At 47.8% G+C, this 26,736-nt stretch overlaps 2 protein-coding genes across 8 annotated transcripts in view; one reads left to right on the forward strand and one right to left on the reverse strand.

Moving 5' to 3' along the window:
* On the forward strand, positions 1–13,239 carry C7H1orf174 (chromosome 7 C1orf174 homolog). The gene is made up of 4 exons (XM_020158368.2): positions 1–135; positions 10,738–10,848; positions 11,722–12,213; positions 12,652–13,239. The coding sequence occupies exons 1-4, from the start codon at positions 121–123 to the stop codon at positions 12,757–12,759; spliced, it is 726 nt and encodes a 241-aa protein (XP_020013957.2). The 5' UTR covers positions 1–120; the 3' UTR covers positions 12,760–13,239.
* The window catches only part of Dffb (DNA fragmentation factor subunit beta), an 18,776-nt gene continuing 4,246 nt past the window's right edge, over positions 12,207–26,736 (reverse strand). For 3 of the 7 annotated variants that reach the window (XM_020158366.2, XM_074081527.1, XM_074081525.1), the window contains exons 4-9: positions 26,203–26,282; positions 24,997–25,167; positions 24,350–24,450; positions 17,462–17,692; positions 15,773–15,912; positions 13,216–13,795 (exon numbers count right to left, since the gene is read on the reverse strand). In XM_020158366.2, coding sequence (XP_020013955.2) covers positions 15,780–15,912; positions 17,462–17,692; positions 24,350–24,450; positions 24,997–25,167; positions 26,203–26,282 — 716 coding nt within the window. In that variant the 3' untranslated portion in view covers positions 13,216–13,795; positions 15,773–15,779. Of the gene's footprint in view, positions 12,680–13,215; positions 13,796–15,772; positions 15,913–16,292; positions 17,693–24,349; positions 24,451–24,996; positions 25,168–26,202; positions 26,283–26,736 lie in introns of those variants that run through there. The other 4 variants (XM_074081531.1, XM_074081529.1, XM_074081526.1 and 1 more) reach the window with 3 other exon arrangements.

Consider the following 26,736-nt stretch of genomic DNA (forward strand, 5'->3'; position numbering starts at 1 on the left):
GTGATTGGCCACCCTGTAGTGACGTCAGGGGTCGTGGAGGCGCGCGCTGAGGGCCGCGGGGTTGGGGCGCTGCTGAGAAGCGTTAGGCCGGGGCGCGGGGCGGCGGCTCCGCTCACACTCATGAGGAGCAGGAAGGTGAGGGGCCAAGGCCGAGCGGAAGGGCGCCGGGCCTCCCGCTGTCCGGGGGAGCAGGGGGACCCGAATGCCTGCGCCGAGCGGCGGCCTATGCCTAGCCTCGCCCCCGGGAGTGGGGATTCCCGGCCGCGCCCCCCGGGAACGGGGGTTCCCAGGCCACGCCCAGGGAAAGGGCTCCACCCACACCCCCTGGCTGGTACTCGTGCTCTGCTCCCCGGGGAGGGGAGGCCGCTCGCAGATCTGTCCCTCAATTGCTGCCCCCCCATGGACGAGCTTCAGCACGTGACCTCAGCCAGGCCCACCATTGTGTCACCTGCCAAGTGCAGTGGGAAGGGAGCCACCCCAGGGCGTGGCGGCGGGCGTATGGCCAGCCAGCTGCGTAGGGGTTGCTCTTGGGGAGGGGGAAGTGGGGACCAAAGCACCAGCCCCCAAGGGGCCTTTGACCAGAATTGAAACACCTTTTGCTAGTGGCTTTTTTTTTTTTTTTTGAGATAAGCTCTGGCTGTGTAGCACAGGCTGGCCTCAAGCCTGCAGTCCTCTTGCCTTCTCCTCTGACTGCCCCGTCACCCAGCCTTACTTGTGACTTTTAGTCTACAATGTATCTTCTGCAGCCCCTGCACAGCTGGATCTCTTTACAATGCAGGCAGTCGTGGTTGAATCGTTTAAGCCGTTCACGTGTAGTGATGTTAACAGTTACACTGGCCATTTTTCAGCTCTCTTGGTATCCCGTTTTGTCGTCCTCCCCCCCCCCCCCCGTTGTTCCTTTGCATAAATCTTTTCTAATTAGCATTTTAGTTTAATATTTTCACAGTATTTTAACTGCATCAACTTCAGAGTTGTACTCTCCTAATTTCGGTGAGATGCAGAAGTGTTACTCATACAGCTCTTTTTTTCTTGACCTATTTTTTGTGATTTTTTTTTTTTTTTTTTTTTGGTGGGATCAGGGTCTTAACTCAGGGCTTCACACTTGCTAGGCAGGCACTCTACCACTTGAGCCAGTCATTTCGTTATACGTTATCTACTAATGCTACCAGCACTGCAATTACGACCTTACATCTGCAGTCACTTCCTTAGTCCCTTAGGGCTTTGCTCCTGCTCCCTTCCTTGTTCTGTGATTTGTAAGTGTCATGCGCTTCTGTTTGTATTATATGCACATTGTTGTGCATATAACAATGTGAGAGAAGAAGGGAAACACACTTGTGAAGTATCTGGCATAAGGACGTTATTACCGTGACCTGGACTCTTTCTTTGTGTGGGTTTAAATTAGTGTATGTGGTCACTGGCTTCACCCTGAAGAACTTCCTTAAGTATTTCTTGGAAAGTGAATCTGCAGGCAACAAACTCGGTCAGCCTTTGTTTATCTGGAAATTTATTTTGTCTGCATTTCTGAGGGATAGCTTTGCAGGATATTGGATTTTTGGTTAGAGGTTTTTCCTTTTCAGTGTTTGAACGATGAAGATGTCACTGTCGGCTTTTACTGTTTCTGCTGAAAAGTCAGTGGCTCATCTCTTGAGGTTCCCTCCCTGCGGAGTAAGGAGTTGGTTGCGTTTTACTGCTTCTGAGATTTTGTCAGCCTCTTCATTTTTCTTTACTATTTATTCTCTGTTCTTTGGTTCACATGTCCTCTCTATCTTCAACTTGGCTTATTCTTTCTTCTGTGATTCCTATCTATGGCTGATCCCTTCCTTGCACTTTTAAACTTCAGAATTTCCACATGACATATATTTTCTCTCTTACTGATAGTCTCTGTGTGATGTGACATTGCCCCTTGAACCTGTTTGTAATGGCTGCTTTGACGTCTCTTTATGGTAAATCCAATTCTTGGTCACTCTCCCAGCAGCTTCTGATGTCTGCTTTTACTCCTGCCTGACCTTTTTTTTTTTTTTTTTTTTTTTTTTTGCATGCTTCATAATTTTTGTGGGAAAGTGGGCATTTTATTTTATTTTTTTTATTCATATGTACATACAATGTTTGGGTCATTTCTCCCCCCTTTTCCCCCCGCACCCTCCCTTACCCCCCCCAACCCCTTGTTACCAGGCAGAAACTATTTTGCCCTTATCTCTAATTTTGTTGAAGAGAAAGTATAAGCAGTAATAGGAAGGAACAAGGGTTTTTGCTGGTTGAGATAAGGATAGCTATACAAGGAGTTGACTCACATTGTTTTCTTGTGCATGTGTGTTACCTTCTAAGTTAATTCTTCTCGAACTAACCTTTTCTCTAGTTCCTGGTCCCCTTCTCCTATTGGCCTCTGTCGCTTTAAAGTATCTGCATTAGTTTCTCTGCATTGAGGACAACAAATGCTATCTAGTTTTTTGGGTGTCTTACCTATCCTCACCCCTCCCTTGTGTGCTCTCGTTTTATCATGTGGTCAAAGTCCAATCCCCTTGTTACATTTGCCCTTGATCTAATGTCCACATATGAGGGAGAACATATGATTTTTGGTCTTTTGGGCCAGGCTAACCTCACTCAGAATAATGTTCTCCAGTTCCATCCATTTACCAGCTAATGATACCATTTCGTTCTTCTTCATGGCTGCATAAAATTCTTTTGTGTATAGATACCACATTTTCTTAATCCATTCGTCAGTAGTGGGGCATCTTGACTGTTTCCATAACTTGGCTATTGTGAATAGTGCTGCAGTAAACATGGGTGTGCAGGTGCATCTGGAATAACCTGTGTCACAGTCTTTTGGGTATATCCCCAAGAGTGGTATTGCTGGATCATATAATAGATCTATGTTTAGATTTTTAAAGAGCCTCCAAATTTTCTTCCAGAGTGGTTGTACTAGTTTACATTCCCACCAGCAGTGTAACAGGGTTCCTTTTTCCCCCGCATCCTCGCCAACACCTGTTGTTGGTGGTGTTGCTGATGATGGCTATTCTAACAGGGGTGAGGTGGAATCTTAGCGTGGTTTTAATTTGCGTTTCCTTTATTGCTAGGGATGGTGAGCATTTTTTCATGTGTTTTTTGGCCATTTGAATTTCTTCTTTTGAGAAAGTTCTGTTTAGTTCACTTGCCCATTTCTTTATTGGTTCATTAATTTTGGGAGAATTTAGTTTTTTGAGTTCCCTATATATTCTGGTTACAGTCCTTTGATGTGTAGCTGGCAAATATTTTCTCCCACCCTGTGGGTGATCTCTTCAGTTTAGAGACCATTTCTTTTGTTGAGCAGAATCTTTTTAGTTTTATGAAGTCCCATTTATCTATGCTATCTCTTAGTTGCTGAGCTGCTGGGGTTCCATTGAGAAAGTTCTTACCTATACCTACTAACTCCAGAGTATTTCCTACTCTTTCCTGTATCAACTTTGGAGTTTGGGGTCTGATATTAAGATCCTTGATCCATTTTGAGTAGATACTAGTACAGGGTGATAAACATAGATCTAATTTCAGTTTTTTGCAGACTGCTAACCAGTTTTCCCAACTATTTTTGTTGAAGAGGCTGTCTTTTCTCCATCGTATATTTTTAGCGCCTTTGTCAAAGACAAGTTGGTTATAGTTGTATGGCTTCATATCCGGGTCCTCTATTCTGTTTCACTGGTCTTCATGTCTGTTTTTGTGCCAGTACCATGCTGTTTTTATTGTTATTGCTTTGTAATATAGTTTGAAGTCAGGTATCGTGATATCTCCTGCATTGTTCTTTTGACTGAGTATTGCCTTGGCTATTCGTGGCCTCTTGTGTTTCCATATAAATTTAACAGTAGATTTTTCAATCTCTTTGATAAATGGCATTGGGATTTTGATGGGAATTGCATTAAACATGTAGAATACTTTTGGGAGTACAGACATTTTTTACTATGTTGATTCTACCAATCCATGAGCATGGGAGATCTCTCCACTTTCTATAGTCTTCCTCAGTCTCTTTCTTCAGAAGTTTATAGTTTTCCTTGTAGAGGTCATTCACATCTTTTGTTAAGTTTACACCTAGGTATTTGGGTTTTTTTGAGGCTATTGTAAATGGAATTGTTTTCATATATTCTTAATCAGTTCATTATTAGTGTATAGAAATGCTATTGATTTTTCTATGTTGATTTTATATCCTGCTACCTTGCTATAGCCATTGATGATGTCTAGAAGCTTCTGAGTAGAGTTTTTTGGGTCTTGAAGGTATAGGATCATATCATCTGCAAATAGGGATATTTTGACAGTTTCTTTACCTATTTGTATTCCTTTTATTCCTTCTTCTTGCCTAATTGCTCTGGCTAGGAATCCCAGTACTATGTTGAATAGGAGTGGAGATAGTGGGCATCCTTGTCTGGTTCCTGATTTTAGAGGGAATGGTTTCAGTTTTTCACCATTAAGTATAATGCTGGCTGTAGGTTTGTCATATATAGCTTTTATAATGTTGAGGTACTTTCCTTCTATTCCTGTTTTTTTAGAGCTTTTATCATAAAATGGTGTTGGATCTTATCAAAGGCTTTTTCTGCATCTATTGAGATGATTAAGTGGTTTTTGTCTTTGCTTCTGTTAATGTGGTTTATTACATTTAATGATTTTCGTATGTTGAACCACCCCTGCATTCCTGGGATTAAGCCTACTTGGTCGTGGTGAATGATATTTTTGATGTGTTGTTGAATTCGGTTTGCCATTATTTTATTGAGGATTTTTGCATCAATGTTCGTTAAGGAGATTGGCCTATAGTTATCCTTTTTGGAGGTGTCTTTGCCTGGTTTTGGGATAAGTGTAATACTGGCTTCATAAAATGTGTTAGGCAGTTTTCTTTCCCTTTCTATTTCATGGAACAGTTTAAGGAGGGTTGATATTAGTTCTTCTTTAAAGGTCTGATAGAATTCAGCAGAGAATCCATCAGGTCCTGGACTTTTCTTTTTGGGGAGAGTCTTGATTGCTGCTTCAATTTCATTTTGTGTTATAGATCTATTCAGGTGATTAATGTCCTCTTGGTTCAGTTTTGGATGATCATAAGTATCTAGAAATCTGTCCATTTCTTCAAGATTTTCAAATTTCTTTGAATGTAGGTTCTCAAAGTAGTCTCTGATGATTTCCTGGACTTCCATGGTGTTTATTATTGTCTCTCCTTTTACATTCCTGATTTTACTAATTTGGGTTTTTTCTCTCCTCATTTTGGTCAGGTTTGCCAGGGGTCTGTCCGTCTTGTTTATTTTTTCAAAGAACCAACTTTTTGTTTCATTAATTCTTTGTATTTTTTTTTTTTTTTTGGTTTCTATTTCATTGATTTCAGCTCTTATTTATTTCTCTCCTTCTGTTTGTTTTGGGATTTGCTTGTTCTTGTTTTTCTAGGAGTTTCAGATGTATCATTAGGTCATTGATTTGAGATCTTTCATTCTTTTTACTATATGCATTCATGGCTATAAACTTTCCTCTCAGGACTGCCTTTGCTGTGTCCCATAGGTTCCAGTAGGTTGTGTTTTCATTTTCATTGACTTCCAGGAACTTTTTAATTTTCTCTTTTATTGCATCAATGACCCATTGTTCATTAAGAAATGAGTTATTCAGTTTCCAGCTGTTTGCATGTTTTTTGTCATTATTTTTGTTGTTGAGTTCTAGTTTTATTGCATTGTGATCAGATAGAATGCATAGTATAATTTCCATTTTCTTATATTTGTTGAGGCTTGCTTTGTGCCCTAGGATATGATCTATTTTGGAGAAGGTTCTGTGGGCTGCTGAGAAGACTGTATATTGTGTAGAAGTTGGATGAAATGTTCTGTAGACATCAACTAGGTCCATTTGGTCTGTGGTATTTTTTAGATCTAGGATCTCTTTATTGATTTTTTGTTTGGATGACCTATCTATTGATGAAAATGGGATGTTAATATATGCTTTTAGGTCATTCAGGGTATGTTTGATGAAACTGGGTGCGTTGACATTGGGTGCATACAGGTTGATAATTATTATTTTCTTTTGGTCTATTTCCCCTTTTATTAGTATGGAATGTCCTTCTTTATCTCGTTTGATCAATGTAGGTTTGAAGTCTACTTTGTCAGAGATAAGTATTGCTACTCCTGCCTGTTTTCGGGGGCCATTGGCTTCTTCTTCCAGCCTTTCGTCCTAAGCCTATGCTTATTTCTGTCGGTGAGATGGGTCTCCTGTAAGCAACAAATTGTTGGATCTTCCTTTTTAATCCATTTCATCAAGCGGTGCCTTTTGATGGGTGAATTAAGTCCGATAACATTAAGCGTTAGTACTGATAGGTATGTGGTGATTCCTGTCATATATTTGTCTTAGTTGTTTGAAGGTTTGATTGTGTGTACCTAAGTTGAGGTTACTCTCTACTGTCTTGCTTTTTCTTTTCCTGTGGTTTGTTGCTGCCTGTCTTTTCATGGTTAAGTTGGGTTTCATTTTCCGTGTGCAGAATCCCTTGAAGAATCTTTTGTAGTGGTGGCTTTGTGGTCACATATTGTTTTAGTTTCTGCTTATCATGGAAGACTTTTATTGCTCCATCTATTTTGAATGATAGTTTTGCTGGGTAGAGTATCCTAGGGTTGAAGTTATTTTCATTCAGTGCACGGAAGATCTCTCCTCAAGCTCTTCTTGCTTTTAATGTTTCTGTTGAGAAGTCAGCTGTGATTTTGATGGGTTTACCTTTGTATGTTATTTGTTTTTTCTCTCTTACAGAGACTCAAGAAAGAATATTGAAGGCTGTACTTGTTGTTTTAATGATGATATGTCGTGGGGTAGTTCTATTTTGGTCAGGTCTGTTTGGTGTTCTGGAGGCGTCTTGTACCTGTATGGGCATTGATTTCTCTAGATTTGGGAAATTTTCCGTTAATATTTTGTTGAATATGTTACGCATTCCCTTCGCTTGCACCTCTTCTTCTTCGATGCCCATGAGTCTCAGGTTTGGTCTTTTGATGGAGTCAGTGAGTTCTTGCATTTTCTTTTCACAGGTCTTGAGTTGTTTAACTAATAGTTCTTCAATTTTTCCTTTAATTACCATTTCATCTTCGAGTTCTGAGATTCTGTCTTTTGTTTGTTCTGTTCTGCTGGATTGGCCTTCTGTTTTGTTTTGCAGTTCTGTTTTGTTCTTTTTTCTGAGGTTTTTCATATCCTGGGTGGTTTCCTCTTTAATGTTGTCTATTTTTGTTCTGAGTTCATTTGTCTGCTTATTAATTGTGTTCTCTGTTTCACTTTGGTGTTTATACAGTGCTTCTATAGCTTGTTTTATTTGTTCTTGTGCTTGCTTATATTCTCTATTTTTGTTGTCTAGGAATTTCTTGAATGTCTCCTGTACATTTTGGTTGACCCTATCCAGTATCATCTCTATAAAATTCTCATTGATTACTTGCAGGATTTCTTCTTTCAGGATGTTCTTGTGGGCTTCATTGGGTTCTTTGGCATAGTTTATCTTCGTTTTGTTGGAGTCAGGATCTGAGTATCTGTTTTCTTCATTCCCCTCTGGTTCCTGTACTAATTTTTTGCTGTGGGGAAACTGGTTTCCCTATTTTTCCATCTTCCGACCATTGCCCTTGCTATTGTTACTGTCCCTGTACTGTGTGCAATTAAGTATTTTCTAGCTTGTAATAATAACAATGGTGAGATCTAGAATGGAAGGGTGAGAGGAGAGGGAAAGCAAAGAAGGTAAAGAAAAATGGAAAAACAAACAATTTAAAAAAACAAACAACAGAAAACACCAGTGCCAAAGAAACAGGGAGAGATAGTGCACTAATCAACAGTAAGCTAAACAGGCATTAGAGAGACAGAGAGAGGATTAAAAAAAAATCCCTAAGTTCAAATGCGATAAAGTTTCAGTGTTAATAATTTTGGTGTTCATCCCTCAGCCTCCAATCCTGGAGATGGTGTCTCAAAAGTAGTTCTGTCGTTCTCATCAAAGAGGAAACAAAACAAAGAACAAAACAAAATATCCCAAGTTCAAATGCAATACAGTTTCAGTTAGTCCTTCAGCATGCAGTTGTAGTTCAGTTGTTGTCTCATCAAAGGAAGAGAAAAAAAAAAAAGAGTCTGGAGACAGTTCTGAGAATGGTATCTGAGGCTGTGGCTCACCTGCCCGCTGCTGTCAGCCTGCTGTTGCTGGAGGCTTTGTTTATGGAGATCTCAGGGGTGCGCTTAGCCCTCACCTGGCCCCCGAAGGCTTTGTTTACTCAGAGTTCTCCTGTGCAAGCCACTGTTACAAGCTTTCCCCTTTCCAAGCACACTGGGGGAGGTGACGCTACACCCGCCTTCTCCGGCCAGCGTGTTTATTTACAGGTCACCTGGGAAGTGTCCCTTCCCCCCTCTCCAGTGGAGCTTTCCTCACACACCCACTTTTACAAGCTTTCCCGCTCCTGGTTGCTGGGCGTGTGCCACTGCTCCTGCCTTCTCCAGCCGGCTTGTTTGTTTACAGTTCCGTGAGCCCCTCCCCCCTTCAGCACTCAGGGCGCCCCACCCTCTTTGCTACATGTCTTTTGTTGTTGTTGTTTATTATTCAGTTTGGTTTTTTCCTCTTTTTTCCCTGGGTAGGGGTCAGTCTGTCCAGGGGGCTATGCTGATCTGGCCCAGGGTTATTTGTGGGAGTACTGCATGCCGCTTAGCTCACCTGGTGGTCTGCTTCTCTCAAGCCAGTAGGAGCTGGTGTCTGGCAGCATGGGGGCCCTCCTGGTTTCTCCATTTAATGTGGAGTGGGGATGCTATGCGCAGGCTGGAGGTGTGGAGGAGTCAGAGTTTTGCCTCTTCTTGGTGGTTTTTCCTGCAAAGTGTTTCTCCAGCATCTCTCCAAGATTTTACTTTAGGAAGCACGCTTTCTGCTTCCTCCCTCTAGTCGCCATCTTGGAATCTCCCTCGGGCATTTTAGATAATAGAAATTGAGCATCCCTAACCTAAATATTTGAAATACAGACAACTACAAAATATGAAACTTTCTGAGACCCAACGTGATGATTAAAGTTTTGTATTCTGGGCCATTTCAGATTTTCAAATTAGAGCTGCTCAACTGGAAATCTCTGCACATATTCAAAAAATCTGCTTTCTGTCTGAATTTTTGAAACAGTGGTTCTGAAATTTTGGAGTGCAGTGAGCCCATTGGATAGGCTTGCTAAATCCAGCCTTTCAGACCCCTTCAGTAGAGGTGAACTTGGGTCTGAGCTGTCTTCCATTCAGGAAACATTTAGAAGGGGATGCAGAGCAGGAAGGAGAGGAAGGTTGGTGACTTTACTGGTATGAAGTGTTCTTTCCCTGCTGTGCAGGGATGGTACTGTAGGGGAGTCATTGACAAGACTGTGTGGTAGAGTTCTTCCTTTTGGGAAAAATGTTAAAGGCAGCTCAGCAAGTTATGTAACTTTGCAGGCTCGGTGCCCTTTGTGTAACTGTAACCATAAGGTCCACAGGCCCCTCCAGCAAAGCCCAGCCCCAGTGCACTCTCAGCAGCTCCTTAGTCTGGCCCACAGTGCGTTGTTTATCTTGCAGGTAGTGAGTGTGTCCTGTACCTCATTTCCTTTTTTTTTTTTTTTCTTTTTAAAATACAGTCCCCAGCTGTGGGAAGCCTGAAGCTGCCATCTCTGGGCCTTTGACAGCTCACTGGGCCACAGTGCCAAGGAGAATGGATGAGGCAGCCCAGCAGTTGCAAAACCTGCTTTCCTTTCCTCTACATCTACTATGGGAAGGAGTCCTCTTTTTCACTTGTCACTGCCAGGATTTCTAGTCCTACTTACACTTTCTCCCTTAGTCTCACTTCTGTTTATTGCTTCTCTTTATTACTCACTTTCATTTTCAAATTTTAATGTGAGCTTTAAGATGTATTATTTTCCAAGTGCAGTATGGTATCCTGGACTGGCTTCTGGAACAAAAAAAAATTTTCAAATCTGTAGTTTGGGAACATCATTGTACCAATCTAATCCCTTAGTGTTGCTCTGCACTATCTTTTCTATATTTCTGAAAACTTAAAATTGTTCTTAATAAGCTTATTTTAAATTGTATTATCAGAACTAGAAGACTCCTCTGCATTAAGGATAAGATAGAGGTGGACAGTTTTTTGATATTAAGATTGTGAAACAGGGAGGGCCATGGTTCCAGGTCAGCCCAGGCAAAAAGTTCACAAGACCATCCCCATCTCAGTAGAAAAAAGCTAGGCATAGTGGTGCAAGTTCAAACCCCAGTACCACTACTATCATCCCCCCAAAAAATTGTGGATGGGAGCTGGGCTGTAGCTCAGTGCAGTGCTTGCCTACCATGAGCAAGGCCCTGGGTTCTATCTCCAGCATGCACACACACACCAAAAAAAAAAAAAAAGTTGCTGGACAGAAGCTACCTGCTTTCAACTGTAGGACTGGGCTATAATTCAGGGAAAGGAAGTACAGAGGAAGTGGCTGGCTTCAGTTATTTATGTTATCTTTTGTCAGGGACTTTGACACCATATAAAACTGAGAGCTTCTAAGGAAAGGTGCATATGTACTGCTTGTTGTAGACACTTTGAGTTCATGTTCATTAAACTCACAAGTACTGGTTCCTGGAAGCATACCCCCTGTATCTAACCCCAGACAGAGTTAGGTCTGAATGTGCACATTCAGCCGCCTTTTCTGAAGGTGGTGTCAGTGTGGGGTGGGGGCAGTCTTCCGATTTTCTCAAGTTGGGAAACTGCAGGTGCCTGCATGTGGACTTTCACAGGAGCACTCTCTGAGCCTTGGTCTGGTCTAGCTCACAGGTGGAGTGCGATCTTCTGCGCGCCTGAGAGCCCGAAATTGCTCTGCAGCCAGCTTGGCCACTGCCCAGGACGCCACTAGTTCCACATCTGCCAAGACATGTCTGGTAAGCCATTACCAAGGGGAGTGCCAAGATCTTGACTTGTGGGTCCATTTTCACACATAGTTGTTACTATGAGAGTGCTATATAAAATACAAGACATCTGTGTTGCTTACATACCGGAGGGGATGTTTCAGAGGTAGTGTGACTATTGTCTCTGCCTTCACAAAGGATATGCTCTGCCGTCCAGGGGTTGGTTTCCTGGCATTTGCCCACTGGATATATGTGAGGGTCAGAGACTAGGTCTTTAAGACACACCTTGGCTACCTGTGCTATTTTGAAGGTGGCTGTCCAGCGATGTGGGTCCATTACCACAGCACTTCCCTCTAAAGGCTTTGAGAGGGAGGTCAGGGATGAGGAAGGGCCTCTTAGAGTCTGCTGTGCTGTGTAGTGCAGGTTTTGAGTCCAAGAGTTTCGTCCCTACACTCAGGGTAAACTGTATCTGCTTCCCTGAGCCACGGCCAAGGCTTGGTACAAAGCTGGCATAGCACTTCACTCGAGTCAAGCTGCTCGTTGATGTTTTGTCAAAGTCAGTTTAACAAATCCTTGCCTAGCACCGACAATGTGCCAGGCAGTGTTGGGTGTGACATCTTAGCAGGGAAGAATGGAAAGGACTCATTTGCTGTGACTTTAAAATAAGTAAGCACATGCTTCAGGAAGTAACACTACTGGGAAATCAGTGCCGAAGTGGTGCTGATGTGTGGCTGGTGCCATTCTCAGCCATTCCTGGCTGCTGGTTTGGACTCTGTCCTTGGTAGCAGAACGGAGAGGTGTAGCTTCAGCATGAACATGTCCCAGGTGTGAGAACAGGAGCCTCTGGGGTCAAGACCTTTGTTTTGCTAGGTGTCTGGTTTTCCCTTACATTTGCTCTCTTGACAGATCTCCTCATCACACAAGGCCCCAGACAGACGAACTTGCAAGAAGTTCAAGTGTGACAAAGGTCACCTTGTGAAGGCAGAGTTGCGGAAACTAGCCCCTAAAAATGATGGTGCTTTGCCCAAAGGGGCACCTGAGGCCCCTTGTGAAAATGAGTTTACAGAAGGTGACGTATTGCTCCCGGGCAGCAAGACTGGTGTCCCTACCCAACAGGAGACTGCAGCTCTTTCCCACAGCCACAGCCACAGCCACGTTGTGAGTGATGCTCGCTCAGCAAAGACTGAAGACGGCCCATCTGTGCCGGAGCCCAGCCCCAGTGCCAGTGCAGAGGCAGAGGAGTCCAATGGTAGTTCTGCTGGGCAGGCCGGGTTGGTGCCCGAAGCAGAGGAATCGCGGGCACCGCTGCTTCAGATGGACAACAGCATCTTTCTTGATGACGACAGCAATCAACCCATGCCAGTGAGCCGATTCTTCGGAAACGTTGAGCTCATGCAGGTAAGAGCACTGCCTCCTTCCCATGATGCCTGGGCAGCAGACCTTGCCTCAAGCTGTGCCCCTGGCTCATGGCACATGAGTAGCGCTTCCACATGAAGTTAAGTATAAATTCATTTCCTTTGACACAAAGGAGAAAATAAGATGCTTTTCTTAACTGGGACACTCCCCCAGCTCCTGGCCTCCCCCATCTGCAGCACTCAGGGTGTCTGGACACCACAGCAGGGTTAAGAAATCACCTGTGGTTTGGGGACATCCACCCACGTTCTGTCACTGTGTTTTACTCTAAGCCCAGTGTCTCTTGCCATGGGAGAAGTGCTTCAGTCTTCATGTCTAGAAGGCAGGAACTCTGCAAGACCCAGAGCAGGCCATGGTGGACGGCAGATTTGGGTGCTAGTCACACAGCATGTGTCTGAAGTCTGTGTTTTCTTCCCCTCCAAGGACCTGCCACCAGCCTCTTCATCTTGTCCTTCAATGAGCAGACGAGAATTCAGAAAAATGCATTTCAGAGCCAAAGATGATGAGGACGACGATGATGCAGAAATGTAGAACTCCTCTGCTTATTTAGTACAGTTAACAATTTGACGGTTTAGCAGTTTATATAAAAAACTTATCTGCAGGAGAATGTGTTCTTAATCGAACTTCAAAACTAACCCATAAAGTCAACAGCACAACCCACCAGGCAGCTGTGGAAGGCTTCCTCATGTGCTCGTGAGCTGCTGCTGTGCCTGCACTGATACCTTTTCTGACATTCATGCATAGGTGATGCTGGTGGGGTCAGCAAGGGGCTGGACAGTCTGTGAGAACAGTCTCTGCAGGGAAAGCTTTTCATTTAAGCCCATTAGCTTGACAGTATGCAAGTTTATTTTCCATTATCAAAGTCTGATCATTCTTAAGATTAACTCAAAGCCAGTTCTGAAAGGACTCTCCTCTACTTCTGAATGTGAAGTTAACATTTACCTTGAAATGTTTGCAAAATATATATATAGGAAGGAAATAAAATAATATTTTGAAAAATTTTTAAAGATATCTTACATTCCTCAAACTCAATTCTTTTCCGAAATGTTTGAGAGCCAAGGGAGGAAATGAATCCCATACTAGGCTGGGACCACCTTTTTGGGCCCATTAACCAGCAGGAGAGGTGAGGCCCTTGGGAGAGGCTCTGACCAGGTGATGTGGCCCTTCCCTTCTCTAGTGTGGTGGAGGATAGCTGTCCACCTGCAGGTGTTCACAGGCTGCCCCACGCAGGCCCCCACCTTGCATTAGACACTCCTTACATTGAAGAGGCCTTGTGACATGTTCTCAACAGGGAGGGGACAGTGGAGAGCAGCCACACTGGAGGGAGGGGTTGGCTTTTCTCCAGGCCTCTTACTGCCACCAGCTAGCTGTGTGCAGAGGCCCAGCAGAGCAATCACGAAGAGGGAGCCTGGATCTCCAAGTGGGTGAGTGAGCACCAAAAAGGAAAGCGGTCTGGCTGCCTGCGAGGGAGTCTTTGAGTGTTCTGTGGTGGCACCTCTCAGCTGTCCTGGGAGGTACAGGAAGTGGTTCACATCTAGATATACCAGGAGCAGGATGCAGAGGTGCCCTGTAAGAAGGTTTCCAGCTCTTACTGTTGAAAGCCTGCCCCCCCTACAGATAACTTCCCTGCAGTCATCCTCTGTTCCCGCTGTGATCATCTTCCCATTAGTGTGACCTTCACCTACTCTGAATAGATCTGTGACTCGTTGATTAACGAACTATAATTTGAAGTTGTTGCTTGTGAAAGCCCTTTTCTGATAGCCAGGGAAAACTGTTTACAACCTTAGTGTGCTGAGTGGATGAGGATTAATAACAGCACCCGTGAGAGGTGGCATCTCAGATTGGAGAACTTGTCCTTATAAACAGACTTGAGTGAGCAGCACTGTCCTAAATACAGTGTGTGCAGAAGAGATGTGCTCTTGCAGTCCAGCAAAAGGGGAGGTTGAACTGGGTCCTTTTGGGGCCACCAGTTCCACTGCAGTCCAGCCTGTGGGCACTGCTGGGTGGAAGCACTACCCGGGCATCCTGGACCTGCAACGGCAGCCCTGGGGAAATCCTAGTGGGCACCACTTTTCCTTTCCTAACTGGCCATGTGACAACATGGAGCTGGGCTCTCCTAAGGCAGTCAGCCTTAGGAAGTGAAGGTGTCATTTTGTATGGAAATTACAAAGAAATCTTGTGTTGAGATAGCAGACCTAAGCCTCTGCTTTCTATCCAATGAGGGTGAAGAACTCCTCTAAAAACACAGGTGTCCAGCATAAACAGCACAGGTAGGGTGAGGCAGGCCAGTGCAAAGGGACATGGGTGGCCACTGTGTCCTCACAGTTTCTAGTGTCTGCAGCACCTGCACAGCCTAAAGCATCAGTAGCTCCATACTGTAAATACTGCTCTTTCCTAGGCTGGAGTCAAGCAAAACTGACACAAACTAAACCATACTTCCTGTCTCTTGAGTCTGGGATGCCAGTGAGGGCCTTGCTGTTCACATTCCAACCTTACAGTGTGGACCCTGGGCCTTGGGGACGAAACCAACAGGGCAGGGAACCTGAGGGCTTGGGCTTCCCATGAACCAGACGTCCTGAAGACAGGCCCTTTCAGACTATCAGTGTTAAGTCAGGCCCCTCCCTAGATCCTTCAATGGCTCCCCCTCATCTGAGGAATTAAAACCCACCCTTTACTGCAGCATGGTCTGGCTTCTTAACCCTTTGTTCACTGCCTGACAGCCACATGACATTTTACCAAAATGCAACACATCTGGTCCCTACCTTGTGTGGCTGCCTCCAGTGTCAGCTCCTCCAAGAGCCCTCCTCTGGCCTCTGCCACCCTTTCAAGGGGCAGCTGCAGGAAGGCCAGGATCCAGAGGTTGGGCTCACTCACAGAGCCTGGCACAGGGCCACCCACTGGCTCATCCCTCTGAGCACATCACTGACACTGGGACCGGCCACAGCAGTGTCCCTCACCCCATCTTAGGTTCACACTCTCTGCTCCTTCCTCATAAGAATGACCATTCTGTAACTCAACTCAAGACAGCTCGTGTATAGGGGGCTACACACACACACACACACACACCTATGCTCCTCCCTTGCTTGCAGTCAAGAACAGCCACAGAATGTACTAGAAATTCAGCATCCTTTGGAAGGAGGAACTGACCAGAAGAGTTTAGGTGCTGTCAATTCTCTGAAAGCTGGATGGCCTTCAAAGCCTGGCCCAGTGAGTTCTATACCCCTGTAGAGAGCCTCTCGGGGTCCCTCAGCTTTGATGCAAGGGGACATGTGCAGTTGAGACTCCAACTGCCTCCAGGCAGCTTTCTCAAGCCATGGGGACCAGCATGAAGGGATCCTGGGCTGCTGTGGCCCCTTACTCCTCTGTAAGAAACCACTTCATGCAGTGTGTATGTGTGTGTGTGCTCGAGCACTGGCTCACAGGACTCAGGCTCAGGCAGGCTGTTAACAGCACAGTGAACGTGCAGCACACGTGGTTTGCTGGGGCTTGCTCCCTTATGTTATCCAGCCTAGACACATCCAATCTAGGGGTTTGGGTGACTCACCTTCTGACTAGTGACACGCATCCTGCCCAGCTGAGGGCATGGAAGCGAAAAGTGAAGTTCTAGCAGGACAGCCTGGCAGCTCTTGCCCAAGATGGCTCTGTGCACAGCTCCCTGGAGCCTGGACCTCTGTGTCACCCCTCCTGCAGAAATGAGCCTCAGGTCAGGAGGGGTAAGGGGATCCACACGAGGCATGGACAAAGGCAGCAAAGTCCTAACAGATGTAGAACCTCAGAGCCCAGTCCTGGACAACAAGCCATGGAGTGGAGGGGTAGTGGCCCTGTGTGTCCAGGGGTATTTGAGAGGGAAGGACAGCCTTAACGAAAGAAAGGTGGACGGTAGACTGTGCAAGTCCCTGACTGAATACTGGAGCTGCTGGGACTCCTAAGGCTCTGCCCAGCTGCTGCTTGGAGACCTCGCTGAGTTTCTGTGGAGGAGATGGACTTATTCAGGGCAGCTGCTGCACCACTGGCCTTCCCTTCGCCTTTATTTTCACCATTCTCAGTGAGTGTGAACTCATGTCTATTTTGCAAACTCTTTATTGATTTTTCTGATTACATCATGAATGTAAAAACCCAAATATTACAAAATGTATGACTTTAAAAACATTGTAAAATGTTATAAAATGCTCATTTCTCCAAAAAAACTCAAGTGTTATAAAACACATGATGTAGGAGAGCAGCAGTGTGGAATCCAATCCCACCCCGCTGGGGCCCCAGGATTCCTGACGCTCAGGTGGGTGTGCTCCTTCCAGACCAGCTCTGTGCACATGCTGACAGCTACAAAGCCAACAGGTCACACTGCATAGCAAGGTCCCTGGGGCATCACACAGTATCTCACTTAGCTCACCAGTGCTCAAAACTGCTACAGTTTTGCATGACAAAACTCATGCCAATGACAGGTTGGATCGTGAAATTAATCAACCATTTTTACCCATAAAAACAGCAATTTCACGTGACAACGTAATTTCACGATCAGCTATTCCCAACTGGGTGCCAGTGCTCACGCCTATAATCCTAACTACTCAGGAGGCAGAGATCAGGAAGATTGCGGTGCGAGGCCAGCCCAGGCAAACAGTTCTCGAGACCCTATCTCAAAAATATCCAACACAAAAAAAAGGGCTGGCAGAGTGGCTCAAGTGGTAGAGTGCCTGTCTAGCAGGCACGAGGCCCTGAGTTCAAACCCTGGTAGCAGAAAAAAAAAAATTAGCTATTTCCACAGATCAACATTTGGAATGTTTCCCACTTTTTTTGCCATCTTAAGCATACAAACATTTACCCCAGAAACATCACACCCCTCTCCGGGGTTTCTAGAAGAGTCTGAAGTCAGAGCTGCCATTTGCTGTGGGACGGGAGGGTGGCAGAGATTCAGTGCATAAACAGACACCGACCCTGACGCCAGAGCAGTAGGTTCAGCCCTGGTGCCGTGACAGCGCCAGCAGGAAGACCCCGGGCTCAAGCTGACTGCTCTACCCCCAGGAACCCACAAATGTCAGTAAGCACCACAAAGCTGTTGTCTGGGAACTGGGCTGTCAGAGGCATGGGAAACAGGTTCAGAACTGTACTGAAATCAGACTCACAGGAAAGATTTTTAAGGTTTTTTCCAGGAACTATCAAGGTGACCCCCTCCAAAAAAACAGCACCTGTTCCCATTACACAGGCTTTGTGCATGGCAGAGGGCATGCCGTGTCACCTGCGTCTCCGAGCAGGCCACCGCCTCTGGGGCCCCGACCTGGCTCTGTAGATCCTGCTGCGGTCACACTGGAGCTTGTGTGTTGTTTTCTTGTGGCAGGCGATGTGCACCAATTTTAGGTTCTCTGAGGTGAAGAGCAGGCTGTAGAAGTACTCCCAGTCCACCTCCCTTCCATCCTGCTCCTGGATTGCTTCGGCCAGGGCAGGCACGATGGTGCGTTTCTTCTCTATTCTGCAAAGTTAGGTTGGAGTCAGTCCCTCTGAGGTGGCTGTGCCACAGACCACCAGGTGCTGTGCACATTTCTTATCAGCTCAAAGACTCGTGGTATGGCTTCTGCTACAGACTACGTGTCACTGCTTAAGGGAGGCCCAGCGGGGAAGTTTTAAGATTTCCAAAGGAACCACAGCTGGAAATATCCCAGAAGGGACAGGTGGCAGTGAAATGGACTTGTTGAGCCCAGTGCACCATTCACTGACATGTGGTCAGCCTGCAGGCCAGGACTGTCCAGTAAAGCCACATCCAAGCAATGTTGCTTACCTTAGTTTTTAAAATGTGAGGGCCAAGATCGGTGGTGGACACCTGTAAGTCCCAGCTACCCAGCTACTTGGGAGTCAGAGATTAGGAAGACTGCAGTTTGAGGCCAGCCCAGGCAAAAAGTTAGCAAGACCCCATCTCAACAAATAAGTGTGACAGTTCCATGCCTGAAATCCCAGAGGCATAAGCAGGAGGATCAAGGCCCAAAACAACTGAAGCAAAAAGGATGGGGGTGTGGTTCAAGTGGTGGAGCGCCCGCCTAGCAAGTGCAACACACAGAGTTCAAATCCCAGTACCACCAAAAAATTAATTATATAAATGACTAGACAGATAAATAGAAAATGTATGAGCATTATTGAGAAGAATACAGAAAAAAAGTATAGATTCCAGTCTGCCACAACACTCCCATCACATTTGCCCCCCACCCACAATTGGGCTTCCCCACATCCATCCCATTTCATCTGTGCAAAAACTTTCCAAAACCTTACACACTGCAGGGCAGTTTTAGGAGCAAAACCTGACGAGCAAAGCTAAAAGCTAAAAGCCTGTTTCTCCCCACCGTAATCTCATCTCCCTCACCTCCCGGGGATCGTGACTAAGGCTCCACATTTATCTTCCCAGTCCCGAGCCTCCACTTTTACACGCACACATGTGAATCCCCTCAAAGAACGCAAGGTACTGCTTTGCTTAGGAGCAAACTGTTCCAAGGAGCATGAAGTAACACGTGTGAGAGCGAGCCACCAAGGAGCCCAGGGCAGGCCCCTCTCCTCCCCTCACCCCAGAAAAGCTGGAATAATGGAAAGCTCCTCTCCCCAGCTTGCAGAAACAAGGAGAACACAGAGGGCAAGCTGCACTCCAGGGCTCCCCAGAGACCAACAGGCACACAAGGTGCAGAGCGCAGACCCTGCTCTGGCTATTGTGGGGCCTGGAGGCCTTGAGCTGTGCCCAGGGTTTTGGATAGAAGGTGGTCAGCCATCGATGCTGTGTAACCAGCCAGCACACCATGTGCTCAGCTGCTGCACTTGTTGAGGCTTGACTGGGGCTGTGCCCTTCTCCCTCAAGGAGGTCGGGTCAAGCTCCCTCACATAGCGCTGACCACCGTCAAAGAGGACACGCTCCTGTGTGTAGCCATTTCTTAGCCCAACTGTGCGCCGTGTGCTGGTATCACACAGCCACATCTGAAGAGGGGCTGGGGCACATGAACGGGTCCTGGGAGTGGCCCGGGTGCCCACTGGAGGTTGAACCCAAGGCTCTACCCCTGAACTACATGCCTGGCCCTTTTCTAAACTTTCTCTTAAGACAGGGTCTTGCTAGGATGCCCAGGCTGACCTGGAACCGCAGTCCTCCTGCCTCAGTCTCTAGGGCTGGGATGACAGGCCTGTGCCACCACGCCAGTTCATGCACCCACTTTCCACAGGCACTCACAGACTCTCAGGCACAGGCACATGGTCCAAATGAATGCTACGTATATAGCACAGGAATGACCAGCAAGAACCCACTCTGTAGAGACACTGGGACATGACAGCCAAGGGACAGAACCAATTCCTGCTGACGATGAACTCCAAACGCCACCATATGGCACCAGGTCAAGCAGGAGGGGAGGCTCATGCTATCACCACATGAGCAATCTGAGCTAGAGTGGCCAGCACCAGAGAGGACCTCTCACATCCAATACCAATGACAGGATTCAGGGGTCCCTAAGACTTATCCTTAAGCTCAATTTTCTAAAAGGACTCCCAGCTGCCTGTGAAAGCTGTCACACTCACAGCCATGGATTTTTACAGCCGAGACTGCAGACAGAAATCAGCCAGGAGGGCACACAGTGCAGAGGACTTCCAGTCATGCAGCCTGCAGTCGGTCCCTTCCTGTGGAGTCACAGACAGCACTGACTCCTCCCAGCAATGACAGTGACACTGCACAGGCAGCACCACCAGGGAAGCCCCTAGAGGCTCAGTAACCACAGTCCTTACCGGGCCTTTCTTTCACACAGATAAGGCAGACCTCCAAAGATCAAGTTGGCACTACCTGACCCAAAGCCCCACCCTAAGTCACGCTGCCATGGTCCAGTGACTCACAGTCCAGGTGAACAAACACACTCTAACAGGCAGGACACTGCAAGGGCTTAGAGGACACCTCCCAGGGTCAAGATACATACCAGACCTCTTTTCCAGCCAGGGTACACTCTTCATACCACAAAGCAGAGAAGCTTAAAACGGGTTATTAATGAAAAAGGGGCAGAAATGATGAAAAGAAAGTCAGATTAGTGTAAGATAGGCTTATTCTTAAAAGAATCCAAAAACACTTCTCAAAAGGAGATATATGCCCTGTGGGGGGAGAGAGAACAGATTGAAGCAAGAGCAAAGCACACAGGCCACATGTGCATTGGGGGAGGGAGACAATCCCAGACATTTGTTTTTTCACAGTGCTGGAGTCTGGAAGTCTAGATCAGGGTGCAGCATGGTCAGACCGGGGCCCACTTCCTGGCTTGTGAACACCCAGTTTCTGGCTGTATCCTCCCCTGGCAATGGGACAGAGCAGGTGAGCTCCCTTCCTCTTGTAAGGACATCAGTCCTGCTGGATTAGCCCCCACCCTGGGACTGCATACCTTAATTATCTCCCAAGGGATCTCTCCAGATGCAGTCACCCTGGGGGACAGCTTCAATGTGAATCTTGGGGGCGCATGACTCCCCCCAGAAAATCACAGCAGCAAATCAGCCAGAACACAACAGCACAGAGTGGGACCGTGACAGCGCAGACAGCACAAGGAGGTGGACGGTCTGGCACACCCACAAGGGCCAGGGAGGCTGCAGGGACAGCAAGGAAGCTCTGCTTGGGGGGTTCTCCCACCCTGAAGAACACTGGTCATAGAGCAGAAAGCAGACATCCAGTCAGAGAGGAAAAGACAGACCTGTCAAAGGGAGAAAAATCTGAACCTACCATTGAAAAGCAGAAAACTAGGCAGCTATCACAAGTCTCAAGAGCAGATGCTGGGAGACAACGGTGTATTCTTCTGGTACTGGAGGAAAATGGAGACCTGTGAACCCAGAGCAGTCGCCTAAGAGCAGTCCCGGGAGCATTCAGCCCTCACACGCCCTCCTAGAAGAAGCCTGAGGGTCACACACCTGCCAGCGGGGAACAAAACCAGCAAGACACAGGAAGCACCAAACACCGAGGGCTGAAAAGGAAACTCAGGCAAATCAATAGAAAGAGCAGAGGAGATGCAACATGCACTGGGAGGTGCAGTGGACAGGACCCTCAGAGCAGAAGTGGAAAAGGAAGTGCAAGCCCATTTACTCACGCAACAAAATATTCCACAAATACCAAGTGAACGGCCACTGCAGCCAGACACCAGGACCGAGACCCACTGAGCTCGTGCTCCAGCGCGACAGCCTCAAGTTAGAGACAAAAGGCAGATATGTGGCCAAGAAGAGATAAGTGCAAACTTAATGGTGAGGAAGGGTGGGGATGCCCCCACACTAACCCAGGGAAAGTGGGCTGCTGACACCTGGGAAAGGGGGAACTCAGGGAGGAGGGCTGCCAGCTGTGCCGTGTGGACCATTTCAAGGAAACCGACCACAAGGAACAACCACCAAGAACAAAGCCAGATGTGAGGCAAGCATGAAACATCTATGGAGCCCAAAAGACTTCTAAATAACTCATGCATCAAAAATAAAACCACAGAGGAAATTATAAAAACCTTTACGATGACTACAAGACTTAGCAATGCAGCAGTACACAGAAGCGTGTAACCCTAAAGGGATATTACAATACAGAAGATGTGAGCTAATGAATGGGCAAGAAACCTAAAAACAGAAAGTAGGCATAAAACATAAAAGCAAAAACTCATGAAATTAAGTAAAAGGGTCAAGAGAGTCACAGATGAGGGTAAGAAAAATGGAGAAGAACGTGCATGCCGTCAACACCAGATGGCCTGCTGGAAGGATGTCTGAGGCCTCGGAAGGGGGTCCCACAGCAGCCCTTCCCAGGCCCACCCAGAAGCCCTAAGCTGCTTCCAGGACCTGCCCAGGCCTCTGTGGTCAGGCCCAATGTGGGGGAGGGTATGCAGGCCCTGGCGTGAGGTGATACAGGGTGGGAAGAGAAGGGGCAGGCTCCCACATTGCCACCCTGGGACCCTGAGACCTGTGAATTCTGTTCATATCTGCACTGGTCTTCCAGGCACAAGTGTGGACTAGTCCAAGGAGGAGGACAGCTCACGTTCTGTTCAGTTTGCTCGTTTTTAAACCCCGTCGGGCAGGACATGGCTATGGCTCAGAACAGACAGTCCAGTGTTTCTCTAGAAGCTTGATGACTAACAGGCATCTCTGCATTTTTAATTAAAACTCAGTATACATATCTGTATTTCAAGAGAGAGAAGACACAGCTAACTAAAGCAGGTACCTCATGAAACAACGCTGGCTCACGCCATGCCTTCTGCAGCTGCCTCTGTTCTAGACTGACCCGCTGCTTTTTTCCCCAGTGCTGGGGACTGAACCCAAGAGTCTCACACGTGAGGTAAGAGCTGCCGGGTGAGCCCCACCCCAACCCCACTTCATTTTTAATGACGTCCCCACTCCCACTGGCTCATGAAGACGTCAAGAGCACACAGCAGCCTGGAGGGCCCAAGAGTCCTCTGGACATGCTCAGTGCAGGTCAGAAGGGGCAAGAAAATCAGCAGAGGAGGGGAAAGTGCTCACGATGACGAACGGATGGATTTCTCAACAGAAAGAGGAAATCGTACATATGGGTATGTCAGCACTTAAACCTTGTCATGAGGTGGCGTGCAGTGGCCCACACCTATAATCTCAGCTGCTTGGTAGGTGGAGATCAGAGGATCACACAAAAAGTTAGTGAGACCCCATTTCAACCAATAAGCTGGGCATGGTGGAGCATGCCTGCTCTCCCAGCTATGTAGGAGGTATAAATAGGAGGATCTTGGATGAGACCCTATTCAAAAATAATTAAAAAGCCCAAAGAGTTGGCAGCGTGGCTCAAGTGCTAGAGTGCCTGCCTACCAAGAACAAGGCTCTGAGTTCAAACCCCAATGACCAACAACAAAAAATTCTAAGGGGGGAGGAGGAAAAAAACCTACAACTAAAGAAAACCAAAAACAATAAAGATGTGCAAAGGAAAGCAACCCGGAGGCATGACTGGCCAAATGGCCAAGAAGCACCCACAGAGATACTCAGCCCCCTGTTAATCGTAACTAAAGCAGGGGATCTGCTTCTCCCTACCTGGCTGGGAAAACACAGCACCACCGAGTGGCGGTTGGATGCGAAGCAACTGGCTCCCAAGAAGGAGCCGGTAATATTCCCAGACTCAGGTCAGGCCGGGCAGTCCTCCCCCTGCGGCACACCAGACCCCAGGCCCGCGTAGTGCCTCGATGAGCTGTGAGTCTGCAGTCCTCCCCAGCTCCGATACCGCAGCTGCCAGCCCGCACACCAGACGCTCAGCATGGAACCAGGGCCAAAGGGTTCGTCCCAGTGTTTTACAGTTTTACAGTGGTGAAAACAGGCCCACCGAACTGCCCAGCACCACAGAAGTCTCTGCAAGCAAGTGCAGTGTCCTGCACTGTCACAGTGAATGTGCGTGTCACCATGAGCAGGGTGTAGGGTGAACAGTACGCTGCAGAATGACAGCATGACACCAAGTGTGTGTGTGTGTGTGTGTGTGAAGCTCGTGCAGACTTGGTAAAGGTAGCAAAGAGGTGTCAGGAGCACAGGTGTCAGGTTTCCCCAGGGGGCAAGGAAGGGGGCTTCAACTGTGTCTCATATACTCCAAAGAAGCCTGATTGCAAGAGTGATGTTGAGGACATTTGAAACTCTTCCTCCTCGTGAAGCAAGGTTACACGCCAGGACAGTTACGACTCCATCCTGGTGCCACATGGGCAGTCACAAGCCAGCATAGCTGTGACACCATTCTGCAAACCCAGATCCCTCTACCACCGTAACCATCAGAGCTCCTGCCTTCTGGGCTCCTCCCATACAACACACAGCCCACAGCCTCTGACAGCCCAGCACTGGGCCACAAAGGGTCAGGCCCTGAGCTCTGGGCAAGGCGGGCTGCCCACCAGCTCCATCCACAGGTGAGGACCAGAGGGCAAGGAGGGACAGCTCAGTGCCAGGCACCTGATAGCAGGCAGCACAGTGTGCGTCTGTCCAGCCACTCCTTCCACACACGCATTGGGGGCCAGAACTGCACAGGCACAGCACACAACACACAAGGCAGCCACCAGCCACCAGTGAGCCACCCAGGCCAATGCCACAGGGACATGACCCCAAGGAGTTTCTCTTGCAGTCTGTGAACCTGAGTCCCAGTGACAGACATTCCAGGGAGTCCCTGCCAGTGTCTACTTACACGTGATCCAAGTTCCACGTGCTGAAGAGGACGCGGCTCTCCCTGCTGCCGTAGGGGTTGATGGAATGCTTAGACATGCAGCTGTCCAGGTCGAAGGGGCCCTGTGGCCAAAAGGACAGGGAAGCCAGGAGTAAGGCTCCTCTACTGCTCTCAGGGATGGGCTTAGTGGGTGGCATGCCCCGTGGGGCTTTTAGTGCCTAAAAAGTTGTTTGAGACAGGCATGGTGGTGCACACCTGTAATCCTAGCACTTGGGAAGCTGATGCAGGAGGACCGGGAGTTCAAGGCCAGCCTAGGCTACACAGTCAGACTCTTTCTCAAAAAAAAAAAATAGATGGGAGAGACCAAAGATTCTATCTTTGGAATTTGGAATTTCACCCCACTGCCCACCTCAGTACACTAACCTTACATTCTGAGCTTTGTTTTTGTCACTTACCAGAGATGGTGTCCTTTACTGGGTGCCTCCATGTTTCCACACTGGGACAGATGCCCTGTGATCACATGCCACCATCCCCACCTCCTCCTGCTTTGAAGGTCACAGCCCACACCTCCTCCTAGACCAACAGCTGAACGTCCTCCCTGCCTGGCCCAGAACGGCTGTACTTGCAGACCACCTAGGTGGCCGCAGGATAAAAAGCACCCAGCTCACCTGGCAAGAGAACCAGCCTTCTGGTGTACAGAGGCGGCCGCTGGCCTTGGCTCCTCGATCAAAGTAGCTGCCGTTGTACTGCATGGACTTGAGCTTCTGACTCATGGAGCTCAGGACCCGTGCGTATTCCTCTTGTGCCTCTGCACCTACCATCGAGGCACAAGCGCTCACCTGGAAGAGCGACCAGGCATCGCTGAGCCTGGGCAGGCCTGCACTGGACTTCCCTCCATGGCTCTCAGAGACCCTGCCCCTCCAACCTTGGGTCCCGACTCTGCCCTATGGTCAGAGGGCCTGACCACTGCTCACCCACCCCACCCTGGAAGACCACACTGAGCTCATGAAATGGAGTGAATGGATGGGTAGTGAATAACACTACCCATCAGGCTGGAAATAATTAAATAAGATCAGGCTGGGTGTGGTGGTGGACACCTGTAATCCCAGCACTCAGAAGGCAGAGACTGGAAGATGGAGAGCTCAAGGCCAGCCTGGCCTACATGGTGAGGCCCTGTCTCAGAAAAAAAGAACTACAGGGGATCACATAGCAAGGCAGCCACCTGCCTGTGGTCAGGCAAGCAGTGGTGACAGGAAGGCCTGCCTATCATGCTTAGAGGGAGAAGTGCCAGCACTAGACAAAGCAGCCACAGTGGGCTAGGCTAGGGAAGGTGTGGACGCAGACAGTCACCAAGACCTTGTGAGATGCAGACACACAGGAGACGGCAGAACACTGGCAATCATGACACCCGTGAGCCAAGGCACAGCAAGCCTGACCAGGTGGCGCAGCCTCAGGCGAGGATATAGCCCCTCGACTGCTAATGCAAGGAGGAAACCCACACACAGCCAGGCAGAGTGAGGGGCAGAGCTTAGCTCCACCTGTGGAGGGAGTAGAAGTGGCAGGTTCACAGACCAGGGATGGGAGACAGCAACTGGGCTCCTCTAAAACAGTAGGGGGAATTCCACACAAAGCAGAAGGGGGAACAAGATGCTTACGCTGGGGCCTTGAATCTCAATCAAAAGATCCTGCACCTGCCAGAGGAAGGAGGTCAGAGGCAAAGGCACTGCCTCTCACCTCACCAGGCACACAGCCGTATGAAGGCGTCTCTTGTCAGCAGCCAGACACATCCCAGCAGAGGCGTGGCAATCCACCAACTGCCAGCCCATCCTGGGCCCAGAGCCCATCTAGCACGCCTGGCCCTAACATGGGCTTACCTCTCTCAGGTACCCCCGGATTCGGCTCTCACAGCTGTATCTCAGGTAGCCAGACTTATTCCTGAATCGGGACTCCAAGCCTGCCAGGAAGAAGAACCCAGAGTCCAGGGCCTCTTGGTCTGTACCCTGCCCAGCCCAAGTGCCAAGCCAAGCATGGCAGAAGGTGGGAATCAGACTAGTTCATCTGAAGAGATGTCTGACAGTGCCATGCAGCCATGTCTGGTTTCTGCTGTTGTTTTTTCTTTCACTTTCCCTCCCTTCATTGGGTTTTCAGGCATCTAACACACCACCCAGGGGCTTCTCCCTGACTGCCCCCTGAGCCCTCCTTTTCTAAGAGGGCTGCCTCCATCTGGCCTCAGAGGCCAATCCAAAAGGTGCAAGCAATCCAAGAGTTCATCGGGGTCAATGGATAAACAAAATGGGCTCCATTCATGCAATGGAGAATCATGCTTAAAGAGGAAGGACATTCTGACACATGGCTGGAACTTGAAGACAGTGTGCGACATGGGACAAGCCACCACAAAAAGCCACCTA

Source organism: Castor canadensis, chromosome 7 (genome assembly GCF_047511655.1).
Source record: "Castor canadensis chromosome 7, mCasCan1.hap1v2, whole genome shotgun sequence".
In the NCBI taxonomy this organism is placed as follows: Eukaryota; Metazoa; Chordata; class Mammalia; order Rodentia; family Castoridae; genus Castor; species Castor canadensis.